Genomic DNA, 24,620 nt, shown 5'->3' on the forward strand with positions numbered 1-24,620 from the left:
TGAGTCAATTACAACTTTGTTCGACAAATTTGCCATTGATTTGTTAAATAATTTTAGCTCCTGTTACTTATTTTAACTAGCAGACAATAGGTTAGAATATATGTTACGGAAAGTAGCTGTTTAAAGATCATGTTTTTCATTGTGCTCCATTAAATTTAATAGCCCAAAAGCATTAGTCTATATAAAAAGGTCCTAATACTGACCTCAGTCGAAATGAACCACGATTGTAACATATGTAACATAAAAAATTGGGGCAACTAAAATAAACTTTCCACTTCCAAAGTTAGTTTTCCAAAATACACTCCAAACGAGCTCCTATATCTCTCGAATTTCATACGTGACTCTCATAACTAAGCATCGGCGAAACTGTTTTGCAAATGGCACGTTATTACGATTCCAAATCACGCGAGGAATTGCCGAAAGCGCCCCAAACAGTTTGAAAAACATTTTCAATCGTAAGTATGCTAATGAGATGAAAATTCGTAATGTTCGATAGAATAATTCATTACAGAATTTTAGACTGATTGATTGATTTTGAGGACTATAGATTATACGAGTATCTCTCCTTGAGGAAACTAGACATTTTTTTTGTGAATAAACATGGTTAAATTTATCTATTACATGCTATATCCATTTTTTTCGATATAAAAATCTATAGCATCTTTCTTGTACCATCCCCTGATAGGACCACTTAAAGCTAACAGAAAATGTCCAAGACAATTTGGTCATGTAACGAGATTAAAGATGACGTTATGTTATGAATTTGAGGAATTATTTAGTCTTCTTCCGGCGCCATCATTAACCTACCTCCATGGTATCACATCCATGAATTGTCATCGAAGGATCATTTGGATTCCTTTGAGCTCAATTTAACGCTAGCACATAGTTGAAAATGGATTGCGAATTTTCGCTGAGCGCAAAATATATCTTCAGAATATTTTTTCTACTAGAGTCAGCATAAGTGTGAAAATGGGGAAAGACGAGAATATTCTGTGAAGAAATGATTCAGTTTGCTCGTAACAGCTATTAAAATCTCCGCTAACCCAAAGAAAACTTAGGGTTGGAATATCTAAAGCCCATGTATGTAGGTCGGGTTCTGGCTACAGGATGCAAAGCAAATTTACTTTATCGAAAGTGCCTGGATTTTCTGAAATATCTTTATCCAGAGGGATGGCTCTATTCGAGAAAGGAATATTCTTATTTATTAATGTTGTCTCAATTTATGTCGTTCAAAAACATTATTGCCTGAAACATTAGATATTGTAATTGAATTGGCTAGATGACGTAATTAGCTGGTATTTAATATTTTATTTGTAAAAATTTAATTTGTGAACTACGAGTATCATTTTTGTTGTCGTCTGGTCGCATTATTACTTTTTTTAGTTTCTACCTCTGATATTCACGTTTACGCGAATATAATGATACGTTTTCACTGTTCGTGAATGGTTCTAGTCTGAACCAAAATATGAATAACAAAGCATTTTACAATATATCTATGAAAAAAACTGTATAAGACTTATGATTTAAAATGCCGGACACACTATCCTTTACCCCAACAGTCTACGATATTTTGTACGAATAGAAAGCCAAGTTTAGGAATATTGGTTGGTTGAAAATAAACTAATTCCATATTGATAAATGTGGGGCTCCCCAACTTAACGTTTATTCCAACTCTATGAATATTATAGTTTCTAGTTCGAAAATACTTTTTAGGTGCGGAATTATATAAACGTTGTGTAACCCACAGTAATAGAGGTCACGAAACAAAATAACTGCCAAATTTGCTTTTTCTGTTGTCATGTGCTTATTAAACATTTTGTTCGTGTTGCTTTGCCACGTGGCGGAGCGATCACCAAACTAATGCGCGTAATGGGTGCCGGGTTCGATCCCCGTCCAGACAGATTTCTCAATAATGAATTTGGATATCTATTCTTGGTCTGGGTGCTTGTGTATTCATATTGTGTGTCCATGGCGTTCATGACACATGGAAAGCAAAAGCTTAATAGATATTGATAATGTCCAACGAACTTCTAGTAGATATTACTATAAGTAGACTAAGTATAATGCAGTGTTACCCTTGAGGAATAAGTTACTATGGCTCGTATAATATATATATGGCTCGTGTGGTAAGTGGCTATAGTACGTCAGTCTTCTTTCTTGCGCAGATGTGTGTGTTCATATCTTTCTTTTCTTTAATATTCTGTTGCGGCGGTACTACCGTTCCAATATCACAGTCATAGAATAAAATATATTTTTACTTTCACAATTATCGTAATGGTAGATTTTTTAATAAAGAGCTATTTATAAAAATATAAATGTAATATTAAGTGTATTTATTTTCTATTTTGTAAATACTTCAAGAAAAATATCATTGCTTCGCAGAAGAAGAAAATACAAGCTAACGAGCTCCCAGTCTTTAAGAAAAAGATAATTCGTACAAAAATCTTTGTCTAAGTTATTTTAATACCAACAGAATTTCAAACTGTTTTGTATTTAAGTCGGCGAATAAATTTCTATAAGAAAAATAAACGAAACCGCTCATTAAGGTACATTTAATAGTCCGCCCTCAGATTGAGAACTTTCTTTCCATTTCAGATTACAGGGTACCTTCGAAATCTTTTCATGAAACCCAATTGCAGTAATTAAGATTAATACCCAAACATCCGAGTGCGAAATTGAAAAGGTCGCCTTTTAATGATGTTTCTGCTGAGTTTATAATTAAATTATACCATTTTGGGTCCTTTAGAAGAATAAAGATTAGGAAAAAATGAGTGTTAATTAGCAAATTAGCTAAATGATTTTCTTTTATCTTTTATACTTTTATATGATTTTATTTTGTAGGTGATAGAAGCCTGGACCGACTCCGGAGGCTTTGCTCTATACCATTAGATCAAAAAAATTAGTAGATCACTTTTATAAAGTAAAGGTAGGAAATGATCATACAGTCCACTTGATGGTAAGAGTCCTCTACCGCTAGTAGACATCAACCCCTGATAAGCTTAGATTCCTATCTAAATTTGTCGCAGATGCATTTCAACCACTAGGGACCAAGTTCAAATGCTTCGGATAAATACGTCTCCTACCAAAGGAGACAGCAACAATAACAATGCCTTTTTTAAGCAGAAATATGTGTGGCGGGGTTACTTCCAAAATCCCTTTGCAAAAGGTCCAACCATGTTTTTCAATACAGCCAGTTTAAAATGTATTGGTCATTTGACAACAAGTAGTAATTTAATAATTAGTTGAGGATTCCTTACCAGCGGTAGCGCAGTGGAGCAGCAAGGAGAGCGCTAGGGCGACGAGTGCGGGTTGCGCGGACGGCGCGCGCCGCATGTCGCGCCCACGCGCAAGCTCATGCCATGCCTCTGCTGGAACAAACAGAATTACGTGAATTTACGATAACAGTATCTAGTATAAATATGTAAAGCCTCTGCTAGAACAAACAGAAGCCTTGCATCTTCTGGAAGAAAGAGAACATTAATCCTAGGTGAGAGTATGGTTTCAAACTATATTAGGTATCACGGATTTTGTGCTTGAAAGATTGTCGTTTATTAGATGTTCGATATTTTATTATCCGATTGTCTAATTCGCCTCTTCATAAAAACTAGAACGATAAAATATATGGGTCCCGTATAAGACCATTATGGGAACGACAAATATCCGTCGTGACAACTGTACGTTTAACATTATGTGCACAAGCCAAAGAACAGTCTTTGCAGTAGTGCACTTGATAAAGATACCGAACCTTAAGTGTATAATATAAATCCATCCAAAGTTTAGATCGTTTACTGATTAATTGAGCTTTAGGGTGCTATTACACGGGCGACAGGTTATGTCGAAGACCATCTGCGACGATTAGAAATTGTCACCAACTACTGATACCTAGCGTCGGCAAATAACGTCGATTGTCGCCACCTGTTGTTAATAATCGTTAGCGACAATTGTCTACTGTCGCCTCCATTTGTCGCCGACTGTCGCCGACTGTTGCCGACTGTCGCCTTCTGACGTCAACAAGCATCAGTGACTGTCACCGTCTCTAGCCACCTTTTGCCGACTAACGCCACCTGTCGTCAACAATCGTCAGCGATTGTCGACGACTAACTCCACCATTTATCAGTAACCGCCAGCGACATTTGTCGACATGAATTGTCGCACTTGCACTTACTGTCGCTCATACTATTCAAACCATTTACTTATGCATGCTGCACTCTACTTATAAATAGTTCAATGACTGTCAATACGGTCGGATTTGCCACTTATGCGACTTAATAGGGTTTACTTACGTGAAGTTCTTGGGCATTCATGTGGTAAGTAAGATTAAAGAATTAATCGACGTAACTTAATCTTATTTAAGTTCTTAGGTAAGTAAATGTAATGACAAGTCACTCTCATACAATGTTTTATAACCTTCAGTGTCTACAACAAGTTTTCTTATGTCCCACAGTAGGACACGAATCTAAACCATAACTGAAAACAAATTTAGCAGTATAATCTAATCCCGGTGGTCATTGCGGATCAGTAGAGTGAATATCTGCAGCAGACCTTAAATAATAGATTATGATCTTACTGGAGGCCAATGGCAACGGCTTTATTAAAAGTTTCAAATGAATTTTAAAGGGTTGCTACATTACTAGATTTTATATTTTTCTAAAACCGTAAAGCCCCCTAAAAATACTTTATCATTCTGAAGATTCGCGCGAAAAAACTAACTACCGTTCTGTATGTCGTATTATATTTTATATAAAAAAATATTCCCATACAAATTTACTAAAAAAGATCCAATGACAAGTAAAACGAAGCGCCAAAGTCATTAGTTTTACACAACAAAACATTAATTTAACGAGTAATAAAACCAGGTGTTTTCGTTACAGAATAGCCATCGATTCGTTACAACGTTGCATTTCCGTGACAGCGTGTAGTTAGGTGCGATCGTAAAAATATTTTACAGTTTGTTTTGCTATAATATTTTTATTTCCGAACGTATTAGCAAGCGGCTCTATTTGTTCGTTATTTATGAGTGCGTTTTACTGATTTTTAAATTAGAATTGTTTATTTTATTGTAGATGCCGATTGCTGCGTTTAACTGTCAAATTATTATAAGTTTCGGGGAGCGGACACTACGAGTATGTTAGTTTAATACGCAGTGCTGGGTTGGATTTGTGGCTATTAGATTTCTGTTCTGGGTGTTTCTATTAATATTCAATCAATCCCATGTTTTGCAATTACAGTGGAATCCTTTATAATGACATCGAAAGGAAATGACAAACACGTCATAATAGGCGGACATCATACAAAGCATTTCGTGAAAAAAAAAATTTTATATAAATATTTACTTATGTATTAAAATACAGAAATAGAGAAACATACCATAATAAATCAAAATAAAAATTTTCAATATTGCTTTTAAAAATCGTGATAATAATTCTGCAGCCTTTAATGCCTCTTCTGCGGTAGGTAATGGTTCTTACTCGACTTCCTCTTCCTCAACACTTTTGAGTTGTTCCTTAACATTAATGTTCTGTACGAGATCTTCATCGGTTGGTGCTTCGGATGTGAGGAGAGCGCTATCAATGTCAACATAATCTTTCCACATTTCCGGTGCTGCAAAAGAATCTGAGTCTAGGTTTCGTGATCACAAAGATCAACCAACATTACCGAAGATGTAAAAAATCATGTTGTCATGTCGGTCATTAAAACCGGACATAATTTATCGACAATGGGTCATAATAAGCGACGTGTTACTGTAAGGGAAGTCATTATATCCGATTTTTTTACAAAGAATTTTATATGAAAACCAAACTTTGTTGTGTAATTACGTCATAATAAGCGGTTGGTCAATATATACGGAGTCATAGTAAACGGATTCTACTGTATTAATAGGCAGAAATTGACAAATTTTGATCTTTGATCAATCGATTGCATATTAAAAACGTTTTCATAATGTGTACATATCAACCTAGTGGATGGGCTGTACCTGTCAATGCGTCTTACTCGTATATTGTTGGAAGTTAGTGGGAAATTTCCATTATCTGCAGTTAACCGCAAACCTATATGTCATACTGCTAATCTTTGGTCTTTCACCATAGGGAGCGGTTTAGAGAATACTTCCACGTTATTCCAATGTGGATAGGTGAACCAATAATAATTTCAAATCTGTTTGTTTTAACACATGTTGAGTGCTAACAAGACATTTGAAATGAAGCTCATTTTAAATATTAAAAATAAAATGTTATGAATACACTCACTTTATGTGCCTTAACTAGAGTACTAGTAGCTACTTACAATGTTTCGGTTCGCTATGTATACTATAATTACGATAAACCTAAGTGTACCACTTAAGTAAAGGTAAGCCAAGATGCTATTCAAACTATTATGCTACTATTATATAGCTTTTCACTATAAGGATCCTTTGAAACATTAAGGGCTTTATACGAGAGATGTCCGAACTCTTTAGCTAATTGACTAATGAATAATGGTGCTCTAACAATAGTATCATGAACCCATTGTGAAGATCAGAGTGCTAAGGACAGGTGTCTTGACCCCATTTCGAAAGCTATCTTTGATATAGCTTACAATAGCGCCTGCGATTCCACCGGCGGTAACCTGAATGGTGACATACCTGCAATGTTTCTCGTTGTAGGAGATTATTTTAATCGGTTCAGTAGTTTGTAACATAATCTCTTACAAACAATAAACAAATCTAACTTCGTTATAACGGTTTATTAAGGTGTGTCACGCGTTGTTGCGTTCTATATTTGCGTTCGATAGTTATGGTAAGGAAGAGAAACTTACCTACAAAAGACAATTCAACTTAGACTTCAGGGGTAGCCCATAAAAAAGCATCTGTATTTGACAACATCTTTAAAGCTTATTTGGGATCGAATATAGGTACCTACATAACATCATATACGTACGTACTTATTACCCGCTTCATGTTTATAAAATAACACTTTAATAAAATAATTAATTGCAGTAAGGGCTTTACGTCAAAGATTCAACACAATGACTTATTACAGCGAAGTTTCGAACAAAGAAAATGAATGTGGAGTTTGTTTAAGAGATTAGAATTAACTTAGAAATTAACGCGTGTTTGCTTTACGAAAATTTGCTCACGGAAATAGGTTAACGAGGTTGGCGCTTAGAAACTTAGAAACAGAAGGATTATTAAATTAGATTTTTATTAATTAAATTAAAGTAGCAACTAAATTTTCGGCCCATCTGATGGTAAGATACCACTGCCATTAAGTGGATGATCAGTAATCACCTAGAGGTGATTACTGATTAAAGATGCGCTGGAGCTCCTGAAGTCATAATTAAAATGTTATCAAAAGTCATAAGTAAACTAAGTGGCATTCATAACCTTCTACTGAAAGACAAAAACAGCTTCACGCCAGAAATAGGTGTATATAACAACTTACTTTTATCGGCTCCGTAAAGGCAGGAAGTAGGGGTACAATATACCTAATACTAAATTACCACTGCCACTCCTGGACATCTATAATCAACCCTAGATAGGATTGTGATTCTAAGATCAGCCATAGATTGGTTGCTACCCTTGAACACTAAGTTTGAACTAGTCGTTTAAATATCAATTGAAATTTGAATCGAAAATAATTACATTTATAGTCATCTCCTGTTCATTGCCTTATATGAGAGTGAGAAGCATATACAAAATCCATCGGTTTGAATTTCTAGAGACAATTTTAGTCTTCGTTGAACTTTAAACTTCCCTAATTAGTACGCTTACAAAGAAAATTTTAACGTCTGTTATTTCCAAATGAGTGACGTGCAACTCATTAAGGTATGCCCACTTCGCATGATACCAAATCCATTTGTATTTCCCTGTCTGTTTAAAAAGTCCTGTCAAATCCAGTTAACTGGATATTTTGCTAGAAAATAGACAAATTCATAGTTAAAGAATATTATACGATATTTTTAGTATCTAAATATTTGCAGTATCTGTGTGCACTATTTAAAACCTTGAACGGAACTAACTCAATGCTTTTTTATTTGATTATTAATTATGAAGAACTCTTCGTTTTTTCAGTAACTAATTTGATTCAAAATTTACAAAAAAATGCAAGTAATTTTATACTTTTATAAATAATATTACCTACATATTATTGACTAAGGTTTTATTAGCTTGTCCTGTAATAAGTTTATGGGTATGTAACGGAATCTTTTTTCGAAAACGAAATCATACTCGTACTATTTAAGTAATACAAGAACAATCTTTAAAACTATAATTTATAAAAAAGTTTCAAGTTCAAGTAGCCTCAAGATCTTCCTGTAACTTTTAAATTAGGCAAACAATATGCGGATATTTAAGATCCCTTTCTCAGGGATCTGCCTACAGCGATAAGTTATTAAAATAAACTCAACTAACTTAAGCAATAAAACGATTCCGCTTAGTTGAACTTTATAAACACTTGAACAAGTTTCTTAGTTTTGTTTTAAATTTACATTTACTTTAGGTTATTTTCGGCATGAAAATTTAGTAAAGAAACTATTTATAGAGTAGGTATACTTAACGTTCTGTGTTAAAATAATATAAAATAAGGAAGTTAATTAATAGTGAAAATAATAAAATTTTATTTATAATAAATAATATTTTGTTACAGTGGCGGGTAATTAGAGGAGATCTTTGTCCAGCAGTAAACCTTAAAAAGCTCATGGATGGATGGATTCTTTATTCCACTGTTGGGCATAAAAATAGTCTTATTCAATTCAACTGGATGTCTTTTATGTCACTTATATCATTATGTCAAACATTATGTACATACATACGCTAGAAAACCCTTCGCTTTATGTAGGTATTTTTTCTTGAATAGTTCCGGCGCTAGATTGCCATAAAATCAAAGACTCACGCTCTTCACATCTCGACCAGCGCCAATAACGGGGTGAATTGGTTCATTCGCTTTGTTTCCTACTATGTCCCCTTTGATACTTTAGATACTATGAACTCATGTGAGATTGCAAGAGGTTCCAATGAAAACGGACCTTAAGTTGCTACGTAGGTTATTTTTCATCCGCTTTTGACATCAATTTTTATTTAAAACTGTACCCTTACCGTGAGTTTTCAAAACATCCCACAATTTTACGTTACGTTTACTAAATCTATTATTCTGTTCCGTTTGCTTTTGTAGACTGAGTAAACGTAACAATAAGTAAGTGCTCAAGTCATTTTGTCTGCCTCACATGCTCGCAAAAAAGAGAGACAAAACATACAGCGCCATTTTTTCAATTTAGACATTTAATGTTACATTACTGACACTATCGTTCTGATAAAATCAAGGTAAGGGTACAGGTTACTGTACTTTATTTAATATAGGTGTAGCAGACGAGCATGCAGTCCATGTGATGGTGTGTCTACTGCCGTTTATATAGGTACATCTGTAATGGACCCCAGTTAAGATCAGAGTCCCACGTGATGTCGGCAACAGGTGCGTTGCTACCCCTGAGGACTAAGTCGAACTGCCTCGGGTAATTAGATATGTCTCACTTATCCTACTAATTAATTCGGTACACAGCAGCGCTCAACACTGCTGTTATTTGGTAAAAAAGACGGTGCTGCGGCGGTGCCTCCTAATTCATACGGATAGCATTATTTATTTATAAGTATGTTGATTACATACCTATAATTTTAAAAGCTCAAAAACATAATTCATTCATTTCCATTCATTTCATGCAAATGAATATTTTTTATTAAAATAAAGCCGTTTGACAAAGAACATTTCAAAACACAACAATATGCTTTGTGTAAGGTATGCATTGGCCCGTGACGTCATGCATATGTTATCCCCTTTGTGCGTTAAATGTGTTTCCACTCACAAGATTAATTATCTGAAAACATTATGCATTGAAATGTTAATCTTCTGTTGCCATTTTGTATGTACGCTTATGGCCTTATATGCTCGTGAATAGCTGTAAATATCATGTTTAATATGATATAAACGAGATAGCTAGGAAATTAAAACCGTCTCTCATACCCTAAATGAGTTAAATATAAATTCACAGAAAACGTTTGTCAATGAAAATTAAGCAGAATATGATCGAATGAACTTATTAAAAATTGACGATTTTTTAAATTCTTTGTTAAACTGCGATAAAATCACAGCCATAAATAAGTTGGTAATTTTGCCTTCACGTGCGACAAATTAAAATAAACGGTCCTCAACTAAATGCTCTACAATAATATAGTAAAAATATGACTGTTAAGTGTTTTAACTAAAGACTTCAATAGCAATAGCTCCATACACGATATCAGGTAAAACTTTCTAAAGTTGACTACATTCTCGTTTAGAGTCATATAAAGTGAAATCGTCCAACTATGAATACTATACTAAGTATAACAGCATATGGATAGCGGGTTAAAAGCTTACAACCATCAAATAACTACAGAAAAAGAACCCATTACACACACGGCTTAGATCCCCTAATACCATCCCTTCGCGAGAAATGCCGCCACACACTTTCCATTAATAACAACAGAACGTTTCTTTTTACCAAAGACATTTTGCAAACAACTTTGGTAATCTTCTTATGAAGTAATCTTATCGTGAAAGAAGTTCCTTTAATGTTAACTAGTTTCTTAACGCGACTTTAACCGTATTTTTTTACCTGACTACGGAGGGTAATGTTTTTCCAACGCAAGGACGTATCATACTTTGACACGCCCGACCGCTCAAACGGTTTCACAGATTTTAATATATGAAATATCCTTTTTTTTTTTTTTTCTTAACGAGGTGGACACCTTCAAAGGGTAACCGACGACGTGGAAGCGACGCCGGGTTACGTGGGATTTTTACTGCATTAAAACCCCCCCGGTGGCCGTCCTCAACGCTTGTTGGAGAACTCCGGGACCTCCGACGGAACACAACCGGAGTCCTCCAAGCGCGATGCCCCGGTCGTGCTCCGCCCTGGGGGATCAGTTTTCGCTCCTCCCACACCATCTGGTGTTCACGACGGTATGCGACCACACATACCGCCGTCCTTCCCGGGGTCGGTTACTGGACGGTTCAAGCTCCCACTCTTGCCGCCCGCAACCCCGGAAGTCCCCCGTACCGTAGCCCTATTCTAGTCCCAGAACTACAGGGACAAACATATGAAATATCCTTGGTGTATCATATTTTCTTTCTAAATTACGGGAGTGTGATATTTTTAAGCAGGCGGGGATTTTTCTTTTTATATAATTACCTAAACATTACCCTCCGCAGTGGGATAAAAAACACTACGGCGCTACGCTGCTGTTACATTGCCGAAACAGGTGTAACGGTGGTACCGAAGTCAAGCCACGAAGGGTACCAGTTACCTACTTTTTGTCTGTCCAAATATACTTCGTTTTTAACACTCTTTTATTAGCTTGGGTTGTATGTATGTAACTAAGTAACGGAATATTTGAACGCGATTTCTATCCACTTTGAACGTCCAGTTTAATACAAAATTGTGAAGAATTAGCAAAAACCGATGACAAAACACAATTTTAATAATTTTGTACCATTGTCTTTATCAACATCCTCAAGATTAACGATTTTCGAGGCGATATTGTTCGAGCGCCTTAGAGAAAGTTCATCGCAAAGTTACTAGATTGCAACAATTATTGCTTTTTAGTTTCAATAATTGTTATAGCGTGTTTTTAGTTTGGAAAATTATAATTTTCCCATAACTCAAATGTTCTGATATAGTTTAAAATACAAAAAAACACGCTTTTATGATAAAATCAACTAAAAAGTAGCAAATAACTTTCACTCTAGGAATCTGTTAAGGAACAGTATAATTGTGAAAAAGCGTGGGGTGCTCCATTTATCAGTTTTAGAAAAGCGCCCCACACTTTTTCCACAATTATAACTACTAAACTAAATACTTAACCACAATACTCGAGTAAAAAATATACCGATATTGCAACAATCACAATATCAATAAGAGGATTATCCTAATTCTATCAATAAAGGGTTAACTGTACACAACTGAAAATGTGTCCCATTTTGGCATTAATAAGAATCGAAATCCACTAACAGTCAGTCAAGGTCCATTCCCAGGATTTATAAGAGACGAAACAGCCAATTTCGGTGTGGTCTCGTTTTATTAACTTCGTTATTTCTCGTATAACTTTGTAGTAAATTGTAGCTCACGTGTGTAGTGTTACTTTTATTTTCGAAGATTTTCCAAATGTTGTTGTTACGGTCTAGATAGATTTACTGGTTAGATTTTATTACTCGCAACTAAAGGAGAAAATCAGCTAGAGCAATTCGAACGAAAATAGGGAACGAACGTGTAAGCAATTCCACATATAATATTGTAATTTTTGGTAGTGGTAGTCCACGGTAAGGTTGAAGGTGGTAGAACCCTTTGTAGTTCGACTCCGGCGGCATCACCGCCACACCTATTTCTGCCTAATAACAGCAGTGTTAGGCGCTGCTGTGTTCCGTTTTGAAGGGTGTGATAAAGGAGACATACTTTTCCGAAGCGTTCCAGCTTAGTCCTCAGGGGTAGCGGCGCACCTGTGGCTAACCTCAGGTAGGAATATCTAATCCTATTTGGGGTTGATTACAGATGTCCATGAGCGGCAGTAGCCACTGACCATCAGGTGGATTACATGCTCCTCTGCTACTCCTATATTATAAAAAAAAACACGGTCAGACATTTTTTAAGCGTACATCAATGTGTTTCCAAACAGTGATAGCCTAGTGGTTGGTACAAGGCCTCTGAATGGAGGGATACGAGGTTCAAATCCCAGGCACCTTTATTTTTCAGTTATGTGCGTATTAGTTAATTATCACTTACGTTAACGGCGTAGGAAAACATCGCGAGGAAACCTGCACACCTGAGAAATTTTAAAGGAAAGTTTTCAAACGTATGTATATGTGTAAGTATGTGAACTCTTACTAATTCGCACTTGGCCAGCGCGGTGGTCTATGGCCTAATCATTCTCATTCTGAGAGGAGACCCTTTCCTGTAGTAGGACGAGTGATGATGAATGTGTTTCGGTTGCAGGATGTGTACTATGAGGCGACCATCTGTGGTTAGCTTTAGGTAGAATCCCTATTCTGCATGAAGGTAGTTTCTGTAGTCGGGCCATTACGAACGTGCGAGCCGAGTGAAGGTGACGTCAAAGGAATGTGACAATGCCGCACAACTCGATATCGATAAAGAGATGCCGCTCGGATACAGGTAGCTATAATAAAGGAGGCTTTCTTTAATGACTAATGTAATTATGCAAAAATATAAATATAGGTGTTATTAAAAGACGTTTTAAAATACATCCTAATAATATTTTGCTTAATTTCCTTAACCTTTCCTTGATTACCTGCTATTGACTATCGACAAATCCGTTTTACGTACAACACTAGAAGTGCGAGCGAGAGCTCCGATATGCCCATATGTGTGAACGAGAGATCTGATAAAAAAGATTTATGACTCACTTCGCACGTTCGTATTGGCCCGACTATAGCACTTAACTTTGATGTTATAAGGCAAAAATAGGAACGGTTACAGTGTATTCATGGTTTAACTTAAACCTAATATTGTAAATCTAGGGTTTTAAAACTTTGACGTAACTTAAAGGAGATGACTTTGGACCTTAGCCAGAGGAATGACCCAGAGATAATTGGCTCTTCTAAATAGGGACTGCGGCTGACCCAAGGGCACCTGAGGCACGAGCCTCGGCTTAGGTCAATCGCTGTGATAAAGGGATTTTTTATTCCCTTTACCCTTAGACACACTATTGAATATTATTATAATTCTTAATATTTTTTCTTATATTACAATATTTAGTTCACTTGAAAAAAATATGAAAACCACGACAAGAACATAAAAACAATAGATATCGTATATATTATGACGTTCACTTGGTGTAAGCCCGTGAATGCCATTATTACTACCGATTCGCCTACATCTGAGTCGAGACTTCTAAAAAGTATACATAAACATAATAATAACATTATTGTATATTAACCAAATTGCTTGGCGGAAGATATTGTATATTAAATTGCCACATGAATTTAAACCTTACTATAACCAGTGTTCAAACAATCTAGTATTACCATTATTTCATAGTAATCATAGTATTTGTCCAGCACATCCTTAATAAAATTACCTAGATAGGCCTAGTAACACTTGAGAGTTACAAGAATAAGTTTATTTCTTTTATGTAATCTTATAATACAGTAACCTCCCAGACGACAGTTTCTAGATTTTATCAACCACGGAGGATGATGGCATTGATATATCATTTTTTACAATACATACCATTAGAGAGCACGCATTACCACGCTGCTACGCTGACGTCTAAACATATGAGTGTCAGTTAAGACCCTCTTAGAAGGATAGCTGAATGGATCAGATCTAAGTTCAATTTTGTAGTAGAGACGTTACATCAAACGTATACTTGATAACTGTAATTAATATTTAAATAGATATATTAAATTAGGAATTTTAAAAATAATAGGATTTAAATGTTTTTGTATTTTGTTTAATAGGCTCGTTATTTTACAAATCTCTAAACATCTACATGTCAACATTATCATTGAAGAGACTATCAAGAGTAGATTTAAGAGTTTAATGTTATAAGTTAAAGCCATTTTATTCACTTTTTTGTTCAAATACAGAGACTCTATGTATTTTCAGGATAAAAAGAAAAATATAAAGTCCGAAGTATTTAATTTCGCACCTGTGGCTGTCCCGAGGGTTTAAATAAATATGACTAATAAATTTCTCATTTTAAACGAAGACAACACCAAAATAATGAGCTCTGCAAAAGTCACATTTAGTTTTCCATCTTAATATTTTTTTGCTATATACATGTCGGAGGAAGAGTCGAATATAACATAGACTTATTTAATATAGCTCGACTTACTGTAGTATTTTAGTAATGTATTGGTACTTCATCAATTGGAGGGAATATTGATTTAAATTATAATTAACAGTCATTGTATAGCTTTCGTATTAGAATCAGAGCAGAGACTTTTAAGGTCTCTAGTGGAGTCGAGGTATGTGGCGGCACGGTGGGGAAACATTGATAAGAACTAATGTGAGTGATCGAGGTGGATCATTATTTTGTTGTGCTTTGGAGCGTGTATTCACTACCTTGAACCTGCTGCTCAAATCCTTTGTTTGTAAAGTAATAGTAGTAGTATAGTATAGTTATATTGTAAATCCGAAGTTATAAATGTTAAGAACAATAAATACTGTGATTACTGTATTTGTGCCTGCATCTACCCTATGACAACACCCACAAAACCCATAGATTCTATCAATGATGTCGATGAGAGCTGTCCTTCTCCGACATACAAATGTACATAATAAACGAACATACTGTCCAGGTAAATGGCCACTGCCGCTAACAGACATCAGTCCTACTTGAGAGTTTTGACTAAAATGAAAGCTTATCTTGATTCCACTTAGTAAAGTTTCTACTAAACACATTCAGATGAAACAGCTAATGAACCAAACCATATCAAAGTCAGTGTCTACTATGCATTTAAACCCTATCATTGATATCATAAGGTATAGAGTACACAAACTTGAAATAATAATATTTTATAGAAATATTACAAAAGAACAATTATACAAGGACTACGGGCTAATCCTTCTCATTATGAGAGGGGACCCGTGCCCAGCAGTGGGACAATAAAGGGTTGATGATGATGATGATAGAAATACGATAATAAAAGTTACAACTGCAGCCCGTGCGCAATAACTTGATAGCTGAGCGTGGGACCTCACGGCCGCATTTGTATAGATTGAGACAAAATTATTATCAGATTTTTAATAAGCTCTGAGAAAATAAGCTACATTACAACGATAACCAATATACAGCTTTTTTAAATTATGACCACTTGTGGACTAAGGCTAGGTTCAATGTTATGACATCAAGTATAGACTAGATTACTACAAAAGGTAATAAACTTTATATGAAAACAATATTACCCGTACTTTACACACGTATCTATGTATATTTAATCCTATCTTTATCACATTGATAACGTTATAACCTAGATTATGTAGACTAGACATGAGTACTTTCATTAGCATGTAGCGTGTTATGATGTCATAGTCGTAAATACAGGGAATTGCGTCTGTGGTGTAATAGCTCTGCATATGTATTGTATACTTATAAGTTTACTATGAACATATCTACGCATATATTTATATACGTATGGAGCAGAAATACTAAAAAGAAAAGTACTACAATATTGATCGAGATAAGATTATTATCAATTGTCCAAATAAAATTATGTAAATAATTAGTATGTCTCATTTCTTGGCACGCCCTGCAGACCAGACCTTGACGGATTTTACCACCCCTTTGTTAACAGAATAATAAGTGGTGATGTTGGATTCGTATAAATTATAGGAGTGACGTACCCTATAATTTTAAACAGTCCGGTTTCTGTTATTTATATTATTTTCTAGTAAAGTATAGTGTAATAAGTGTAAGTACCAACTCTTTAAAAAAACCTAGAGTATCGTAGACGTCCTTATTGTATGTAAATGGTCTTTATTATTTGTACACTCTATATATTAATATATAAAATTCTCGTGTCACAATGTTAGTTACCGTACTCTTCCGAAAAGGCATTACAGATTTTCACCAAATTTTATATGCATATTCAGTAGGTCTGAGAATCGCTTAATATTTATTTTTTATACCCCTAAGTGATAAGGGTTGGTCACCCTTAACATTTTTTTATTTATATGTTTTATGTATATGTAACGTTTGCCGGGTCGGCTAGTCTTTATTATATTATTTTGATTAACCAATCCGTACACATCCGTACATAACACAAGTGGTCAAAAGCAAGGATTTCGCGAGTACACAAAAGACCTGATAATGTTCATACTGGATAACATTGGTCACAAAACTAGATAATACCGGTTCAATCTAGTTTAATTAGACCCATTACTCTGGGGATTGCTTGGAAAATCTCGTATTGCTATAATTACTGTATTTACTGTTCGGGTAATTACATACGTATATACTATACGTACATAAGCCCACTTAACGTAAGGTGATTAGTAGGGGAGGAATTGTACGTTAAGCCCCGCTCTAACCTACGCCTAGAGGGCATTTGCTTCTAAATGTAAGTTAAATGACACCTGTTTCCAGCTCTTAAGATTAATATTCAAAGCAACTGATGAGCATATTTAACTCCGGCGGTTTGACTCCAGCGGCACCATCACCATCATATCAAAGCACTACCGAGTTCTGGTTTGAAAGGTAAGGTAAGATGGATAAGAGGAATACATAGTTTTCTAAGGCATTCCAGCTTAGTCCTCAGGGGTAGCGGCCAAAATATTAATGGGAATGTTAATACTTAAAAACTACTATGCAATTTTTTGCCTGTGAAAGTTCGAAATGTGACTTCTCTAGTGGGAAAAAAATATTGTAATAACGACCGTATGTCTTCTATGAATGTGATCCTCTATATATTAAGTTACTCAATTCCATAGAAGATGGCGCTATATTCAATAACAAAATTTGAATATTATGTGTCACATAAATCTATTATTTCCAGGAAAGAAATATTTGACAACGTTTCATTGATCCCAATACTCATAAAAGTGAAACATATCCGATTATATGTTTCTCGGAAGGGCTTCTTAATACCTTCTGATCGTGTTTACTTAATAATCCCTGTGGGCTTACACGTGCTATGGCCACTTCTTGGTCAGTTTATTCTGAAGTTTATATGGAAACGTCTATTTTTACCTTCAAAAGACAATATTAAATTCTGCTAGAGTAGTCCATTTTTACTTTACTTTGTTGAATTTTCTAAAATCCTTTCTTAAGAAAATGTGTGTAAGCTGCATTTAAGGGTTCCGTACTCAAAGGGTAAAAACAGAACCCAAAGAGTAAAGCCAATGTCTTTACCCTTGGTCAAGTTCTGAAGGTGGTAGAACCCCTTGTGGTTCGACTCCGGCGGCACCACCGCCACACCTATTTCTACTTAATAACAGCAGTGTTAGGCGCTGCTGTGTTCCGGTTTGAAGAGCGTGGTAAGGGAGACAGACTTTTCCGAGGCGTTCCAGCTTAGTCCTCAGGGGTAGCGGCGCATCTTTGGCCGACCTCAGGTAGGAATATCTAATCCTATCTGGAGTTGATTACAGATGTCCATGGGCGGCACTAGCCACTTACCATCAGGTGGACTGTATGCTCGTCTGCTACTCCTATATTATAAAAAAACATTGGGAAACTTAAACTTTTTGTATTAATACAACACTTGAGGTCTAAGATGGTGACCTCATATATAAGCAGCATCTCACGCAAGCACTTCACGCTAGAAATAGGTGTGCCCGTGGTAGCACCCTTGCGGAACCACTCTACATAGACTATTCGAATAAACATACAGAAACAATATATAAATAGACAGAAATGAACGTAATATTACACAGTACAGTAAAAAGCATGGTCAATAATACATTGCGCTTGTGGTGTGTAATTGACTTGTGGGAGGTCATGACATTCATTTGAAAACACGCACGGTCACTTTAAACATTTTTATAGTTATTTATATTTGTTTAAACACTCGTATATGACCTACAGTAGCAAAAAAGTTGTACGCAAGATCAAGTTCATTAATAAGTACCTACATTAAATTGAAAAAACTAATGGTTATAGGTAGAGCCCTTCATGGTTCAATTCTAGCGGCACCACCGCCACACCTATTTCTACCTAATAACAGCATTGTCAGACGCTGCTGTGTTCCGTTTTGAAGGGTGTGGTAAGGGAGACAGACTTTTTCGGGGCGTTCAAGCTTAGTCCTCAGGGGTAGCGGCGCATCTGTGGCCGAAGAATTCAGAAAGGAATATCTAATCCTATCTGGGCTTGATTACAAGTGTTCATGGGCGGCAGTAGTCACTTACCATCAGGTGGATTGCATGCTCGTCTGCTACTCCTATATTATTAAAAAAAAAAAAAAAAAAAACACCGTCACACCTATTTCTGCCTAATAACAGTAATGTTGTTTCTAGTTTGAAACGTGTGCTAATCCGACATACTTATCCGAAACATTTCAGCTTAGTCCTCGGGGATAGCGGCGTATCTGTGACCTGTGACTATAAAAAATGACATTAACGTAAATGCACCCAAGGTCAGTCGACATATCTTTACACATGGAATGAAATTGGTTCGTGACATACATTGAAATTACACACGATTTCAACGCGTTTGAACGCTATAGTTTCCATTCTAGTGCCCTGTAGCACTACCATGAGTTGGCATAGAAACGCCACTATAGAAATTGTAAATAGAAAACTATTGTCATTTTGCTAGTGAATAACATAACTACTATCGTTACGGTATTTCTTGACAATGTCTGTCAAATTAATGACTCATGGGACCGAATTTGTATGGCAATAGGTCATAATGACATTCGCTAGCGATTTGATTTCGATAGGTTTTTTACGTATCGAGTTACGTCACTACGGATTTTAGTTCTACGAGTAACCACCAGAGGCGCTGTACAATTTTTCATACATTTATTTTACGCAGTCGCTAGCGAGTAATACTTTTGTAAACTCATGGTAGTGCTACTGGAGTGCAAAGCTGGCGTGTGAATCAAGCACATTTGAATTAAAAAGTTCTTCATAAATCTCTGTTTAAATTTATTGCTGTTATAATTTTATGTAAAGGAACATTTTAACTATATTTTAACTTGTAAATAATAGTGCGATAATTTTGTTGCTGTAAAAACATAACTAGAGGTCCAGTTGTTATTTAAAATTCTCATTTATAAAAATACGCACAATTTCCAATTATTATTGACCCTAAAATGATCGATCAATATAACTTAATCTTTATGTAGCTTTTTTATTTAATTTGAGGATTAATTTTCTTGTACATATTTGCTTATGACACCTAGAACAGAAATCCTAATACGGAAGGTAGAAAATGTTACTTTTCAGTATTTTAATAACACTATTCAGTATTCATACAAAAAGTTCGGTTTGCACGAACGTTCTTGCCATGAACGTGTAAGATGTGGAATGAGCTTCCTCCTGAGGTATTACCGGAGCGCTATGACATGGGGCTCTTCAAAAAAGATGCAAAAAGGGCTCTACTTCAAAGCCGGCGATGCATTAGCGACTCGGCGACTCCTCTGGTGTTGCAAATGTCCATAGGCGCGTTGACTACTTTCCATCAGGAAGAAACATCTGCTTAATCGTTAGATTAAACAATGAAAAAATAATACAAAATATATTTTCACATAACTTGGATTTTGTATAGTCTTCTTTTTGATAGGAACAAAGTAAAGAAGAAAATTGCCACTATGTCGACGGCAAAAGTATGCTTACGTGCGAAATATCTTAATAAACGCTGAATTCGCACTTCTCGAGCAGAAATATACGCGCTCACACATTATAAATTATGACTGAAACTGACACGAACATAATACTTCTTCATCACTGATATACTGAGGAATATTTCTGTGTGTCTGTTATCATACACTAACAAATTGCTATCCCACTGCTGGGCACAGGTTACTTTAAGAATCGGTTTTATTATTTTTTTTATAATATAGGAGTAGCGGACGAGCATGCAGTTCACCTGATGGTAAGTGGCTACTGCCGCCCATGGACATCTGTATTCAACCCCCGATAGGATTAGATATTCCTACCTGAGGTCGGCCACAGATACGCCAAACGCCTCGGAAAAGTATCTCTCCCTTACTACACCCTTTAAACCGGAACACAGCAGCGCCTAACACTGCTGTTATTAGGTAGAAATAAATGTGACGGTGGTGCCGCCGGAGTCGAAACCAAATCAGTGTTGTTAAGTCGGCTTTAGAAAAGGAAATTTAGAAAAAAAAACCTGTTTACAAATAATTCACACCTGTTTATATTTTTACATGTTGTTTTTTGTGTAATAAAATGCTAAATGTTTAAAAAACATATTTTACTACAATTTTTAAAACTTCAAAAATGCAGGCTTGAATTTTTCGACCGTAACCGGTACGTATACTATAACTGGACATTTTTTTTGTAATAAATTCCGTTTCACATAGCTTTTGAGTTATTCTCACTAAAGGCGTTAACTGTAAATTTTTAACAGGTATCCACATGGTTAAATCAACTAATAATAACATTTTAATACACATATGAACAAATGATATATTTCTTTATTCATTATTATTTATTACCTAATTCTTACCTAGATAGTAAGTGGCTTCTACATGAGAATCTGTAACCAACCCCAGATAAGATGTGATACCTCACTGAGGCCACAGATGTGTTTCTACCAACGAAAACTAAGTTGGAAAGCTTCGGATAATTACATAATTATAAATTACATAATTATAATCCAAACCAGAACACAGCAGCGCTTAACACTGCTATTAGAAATAAGAGTGACAGTGATATCTCCGGAGTCGAGCAAACGGTTCTATCACCTTCAATTTATTTATTTTAAACGTACTCTATCGTACTTCCTATTATAATTTATTACAATTATTCAACTACAAAAAAAAAGCTAACCTCTGTACGTATTGTTAAACAAAAGAACAATAAAATTAACCGAGTGAATCCTTGTATAAAAGGGGACAGTGGGGACAAAACGCACACGACCTCCATTGCATTGTGCAAATTGAAAACGGAGGAAAAAGTGAATTAACGAACTAACGTCCAGCTTTTACGTAAGGAAACAAAGGATATATTGTTGCTACATGAAAAAGGCTGAGGGAGTAGGAATTCATGTTTTTTTTTTATTTAGGAAAGGAACTCTCGTTTTACCGTAGTGGAATAAAACTGTAAGGGAGCGACAGCCAACGCTGAGTACCGTTACTGCCAATGGTGGCATACCAAAGGCGACGACAGTCGCCAGCGTCACCAGCTACCACCGTCAACGTGAGACGTCGCTAGTGTATGTTATCTCCCTTATAGTAAAAATAAAATAGTAGCAAATGAAACATATACAATCCTGGAGGTTAAGTTTAAACTACAGTTAGTTAAGCCTAAACTACACCTGACCATCAACACAACAGCTTAATGCTACACTGTTGCTGTAAGCTTTTAATAAGTATATTACGTATCGAAGTAAGAAGTAGTTATGTGGGTTTCAGAACTTAATTATCACTATAACCGCGTCGTGAGAAAACCTTTAATAGTTTCAACAATAGTAAGATAAAGTCTAGCAACCAACACTAGATCAGCATAGTAGACAATGGCTTTATACATCTTATTCGAATAATCCCGTATCCAGCTGCCAACCAGTGATAGAATTCGAGACGAAATAATGTATTTGAAAGCGAACAGAACGGATTTACTGCAAGCGACATTTGCAAGCAAAGCTTAAATTAATTCAGTTGCACCAGATAGATGTCTGGCGTTCACATCTACGGTCCATACGATCTATTGCTATCTATCACTATCTATCACGAATGATACGTCAGCTTCAATCACGCTCCGATTGTCGGGTCGACATCGGTTTGTACAAACAGACGGATGGTCACACAACGTTTGAGTGTGCCACAGTGGCATGTTTATTGCATTTCGGTTTGTATGGATGAATTCTGAATTAAATTGAGGAACAAAATTAAATGTAGCAACAAATTAATTGTAGAATTCACGGAACATTTTTATCGTAAATTTTCAATTAAGTTCGGTTACAATTACGCAAAATTGCATAATAATTTTATCGTAATTGTTATTTCTTATTTAACTTATCTTTTTGTAAATATTTTATGATTTTGCTTGTGTTTTTTGTGTTAAATGAAGCGAAGGTTATTGCATAATTATTTCATTAACTTCTTATTAATAAATTATTCACATTCTTAGTTATATTAATCGTTTCTATCCCATATAAAGTAAATTTAGCTTTTTAACTTCATAATAAAAGTTTTCAAAGTGAATTGAAAACAGTGAAGGTAGTAGAACTTGAAAGACACCACCGCTAAGCCTCCGCCTTATAATAGCAGTTTTAATCTTCCTGGAATTTTATTTTATTAAGTAAGTACGGGAAATATACTTCTTCTGGACGTTCCAACATAATCCCCATGGGTAGCCACGTATCTGACTTCAGCAACGACTCCAATCCTATTTCAGTTGACTATTCATAGGCAGTATTTTCTTAGTATCACTATCAAGTGGAGTGAATACTCGCTACTTCAATGTTATGAATAAATACAAATTCTCACAATTTAGAAAAACATTTACACTAGTAAGTAATTATGTTAACTTTCACCAAAGAAATAGTCAACGTAATTCATACATTAGAGGTGGTAGAACCCTTTGTGGTTCGACTGCGGCGGCACCACCGCCACACCTATATCCACCTCATAACAGCAGTGTTAAGCGACTGTGTTCTGTGGCCGACCTCAGATAGGAATATCTAATCCCACCTGGGGTTGATTACAGATGTCCATGGGCGGCAGTAGCCACTTACCATCAGGTGCACTGCATGCATGCATATAAAAAAAAAACTGGGGTAAATGTGTTAATGTTTTATTACAACTTTTCCCTAAGAAATATTTACGTAGAAGTAATATTTTATCTAAAAAGATTTCTTTTACGTTCTCTAAGATAATTTTGTATGCCGTTTCGTAACACAATACGGTTAGATATTTACTTATTATGCGAAGTAAAATATAGGTATCATACGAATTACGTTTATTACGCGAAGTAAGATATACGTATCATATGAAATACGTCAGAAGAGTGAGTAAATAATTATAATAAATTGTTGCTTTATCTTCATAAATGGAGAAATATATTGTATACCTTGTATCTTCTTCGAATATCGTAGGATGCCATGGATTACGTCCCTGTGGTCTTAGGGGAGAATAGAACGAAGGTATCACTTGTCTTTCGTAAAAGCGGACTGAAAGAGGGCGACCGGGGTTGCGGGCGAGAATGAGAGCTCGAACCATCCAGCTAGCGACACCGGAAAGAATGGCGGTTTGTGTGGACACATACCACTGTAAACAAAAATAGGCTTGGGAAAAACGTAAACCTCTCCTGAGCAGTGTTCGACATGGGCATCTCTGATGGAGATCCTGAAGTTCTCTTTGTAGCCCTGAGGACGATAACCGAGGGGGTTTTAGTGGATAAAAATTCCACTCTCCCACGGCACCAGGTGACTTTTTTAGGATCCCCGTCACAAAATGGAGACCCATCACGAATGAATGCTATAAGCACATATAAAAGGAGTAATACACTCAGTTTCATAATATAAATTAATTTTCATCATTCAGGTGCCCGGCCAGGAATCAAACTAAGAATCCCCAAACATTTGTGTATATGTGTATTGTGTTTGTCATTTAAATAAAGAAGATAGACTGCACCTAACTAAGAAGATAGATAGCAAGTACCTTCTCTCATGTAATTATTGAGTTAGCATGCAATAAATAAATATTACTATATCAACAACGACTACAAAATAAAGCCGTAATTGTAAGTAACAAATTAATACATTCAATTGATGACATTTCCAATTACCAGATCGATTATCTTATAAAATATAGGATATGCTTTCATAGTAATTAACTGTTGATGGATGTATTAATTCAGGGAGAGATATGTATTGAAAATACCGTTTCGAGAACAATATGAAGATAGTTATTTCAGATCACTACTTGCTTAAAGAAACTCAGGTTGAGCTATACTTAAATGAAGACGGTCTGATT

General features: G+C 35.6%; 1 protein-coding gene across 5 annotated transcripts in view; it reads right to left on the reverse strand.

The window, feature by feature from the left end:
• LOC140757313 (fibronectin type III domain-containing protein 5) overlaps positions 1-24,620 on the reverse strand; it is a 178,241-nt gene that overhangs the window by 88,846 nt on the left and 64,775 nt on the right. For 4 of the 5 annotated variants that reach the window (XM_073092970.1, XM_073092967.1, XM_073092969.1 and 1 more), the window contains exon 2: positions 3,258-3,368. In XM_073092970.1, coding sequence (XP_072949071.1) covers positions 3,258-3,333 — 76 coding nt within the window. In that variant the 5' untranslated portion in view covers positions 3,334-3,368. The remainder of the gene's footprint in view (positions 1-3,257; positions 3,369-24,620) is intronic. The other variant, XM_073092966.1, reaches the window with a different exon arrangement.

The sequence above is a fragment of the Epargyreus clarus genome, unplaced genomic scaffold, assembly GCF_041222505.1.
Source record: "Epargyreus clarus isolate Ecla_fem2 unplaced genomic scaffold, WU_Ecla_fem_2.2 ptg000004l, whole genome shotgun sequence".
Lineage (NCBI taxonomy): Eukaryota > Metazoa > Arthropoda > Insecta > Lepidoptera > Hesperiidae > Epargyreus > Epargyreus clarus.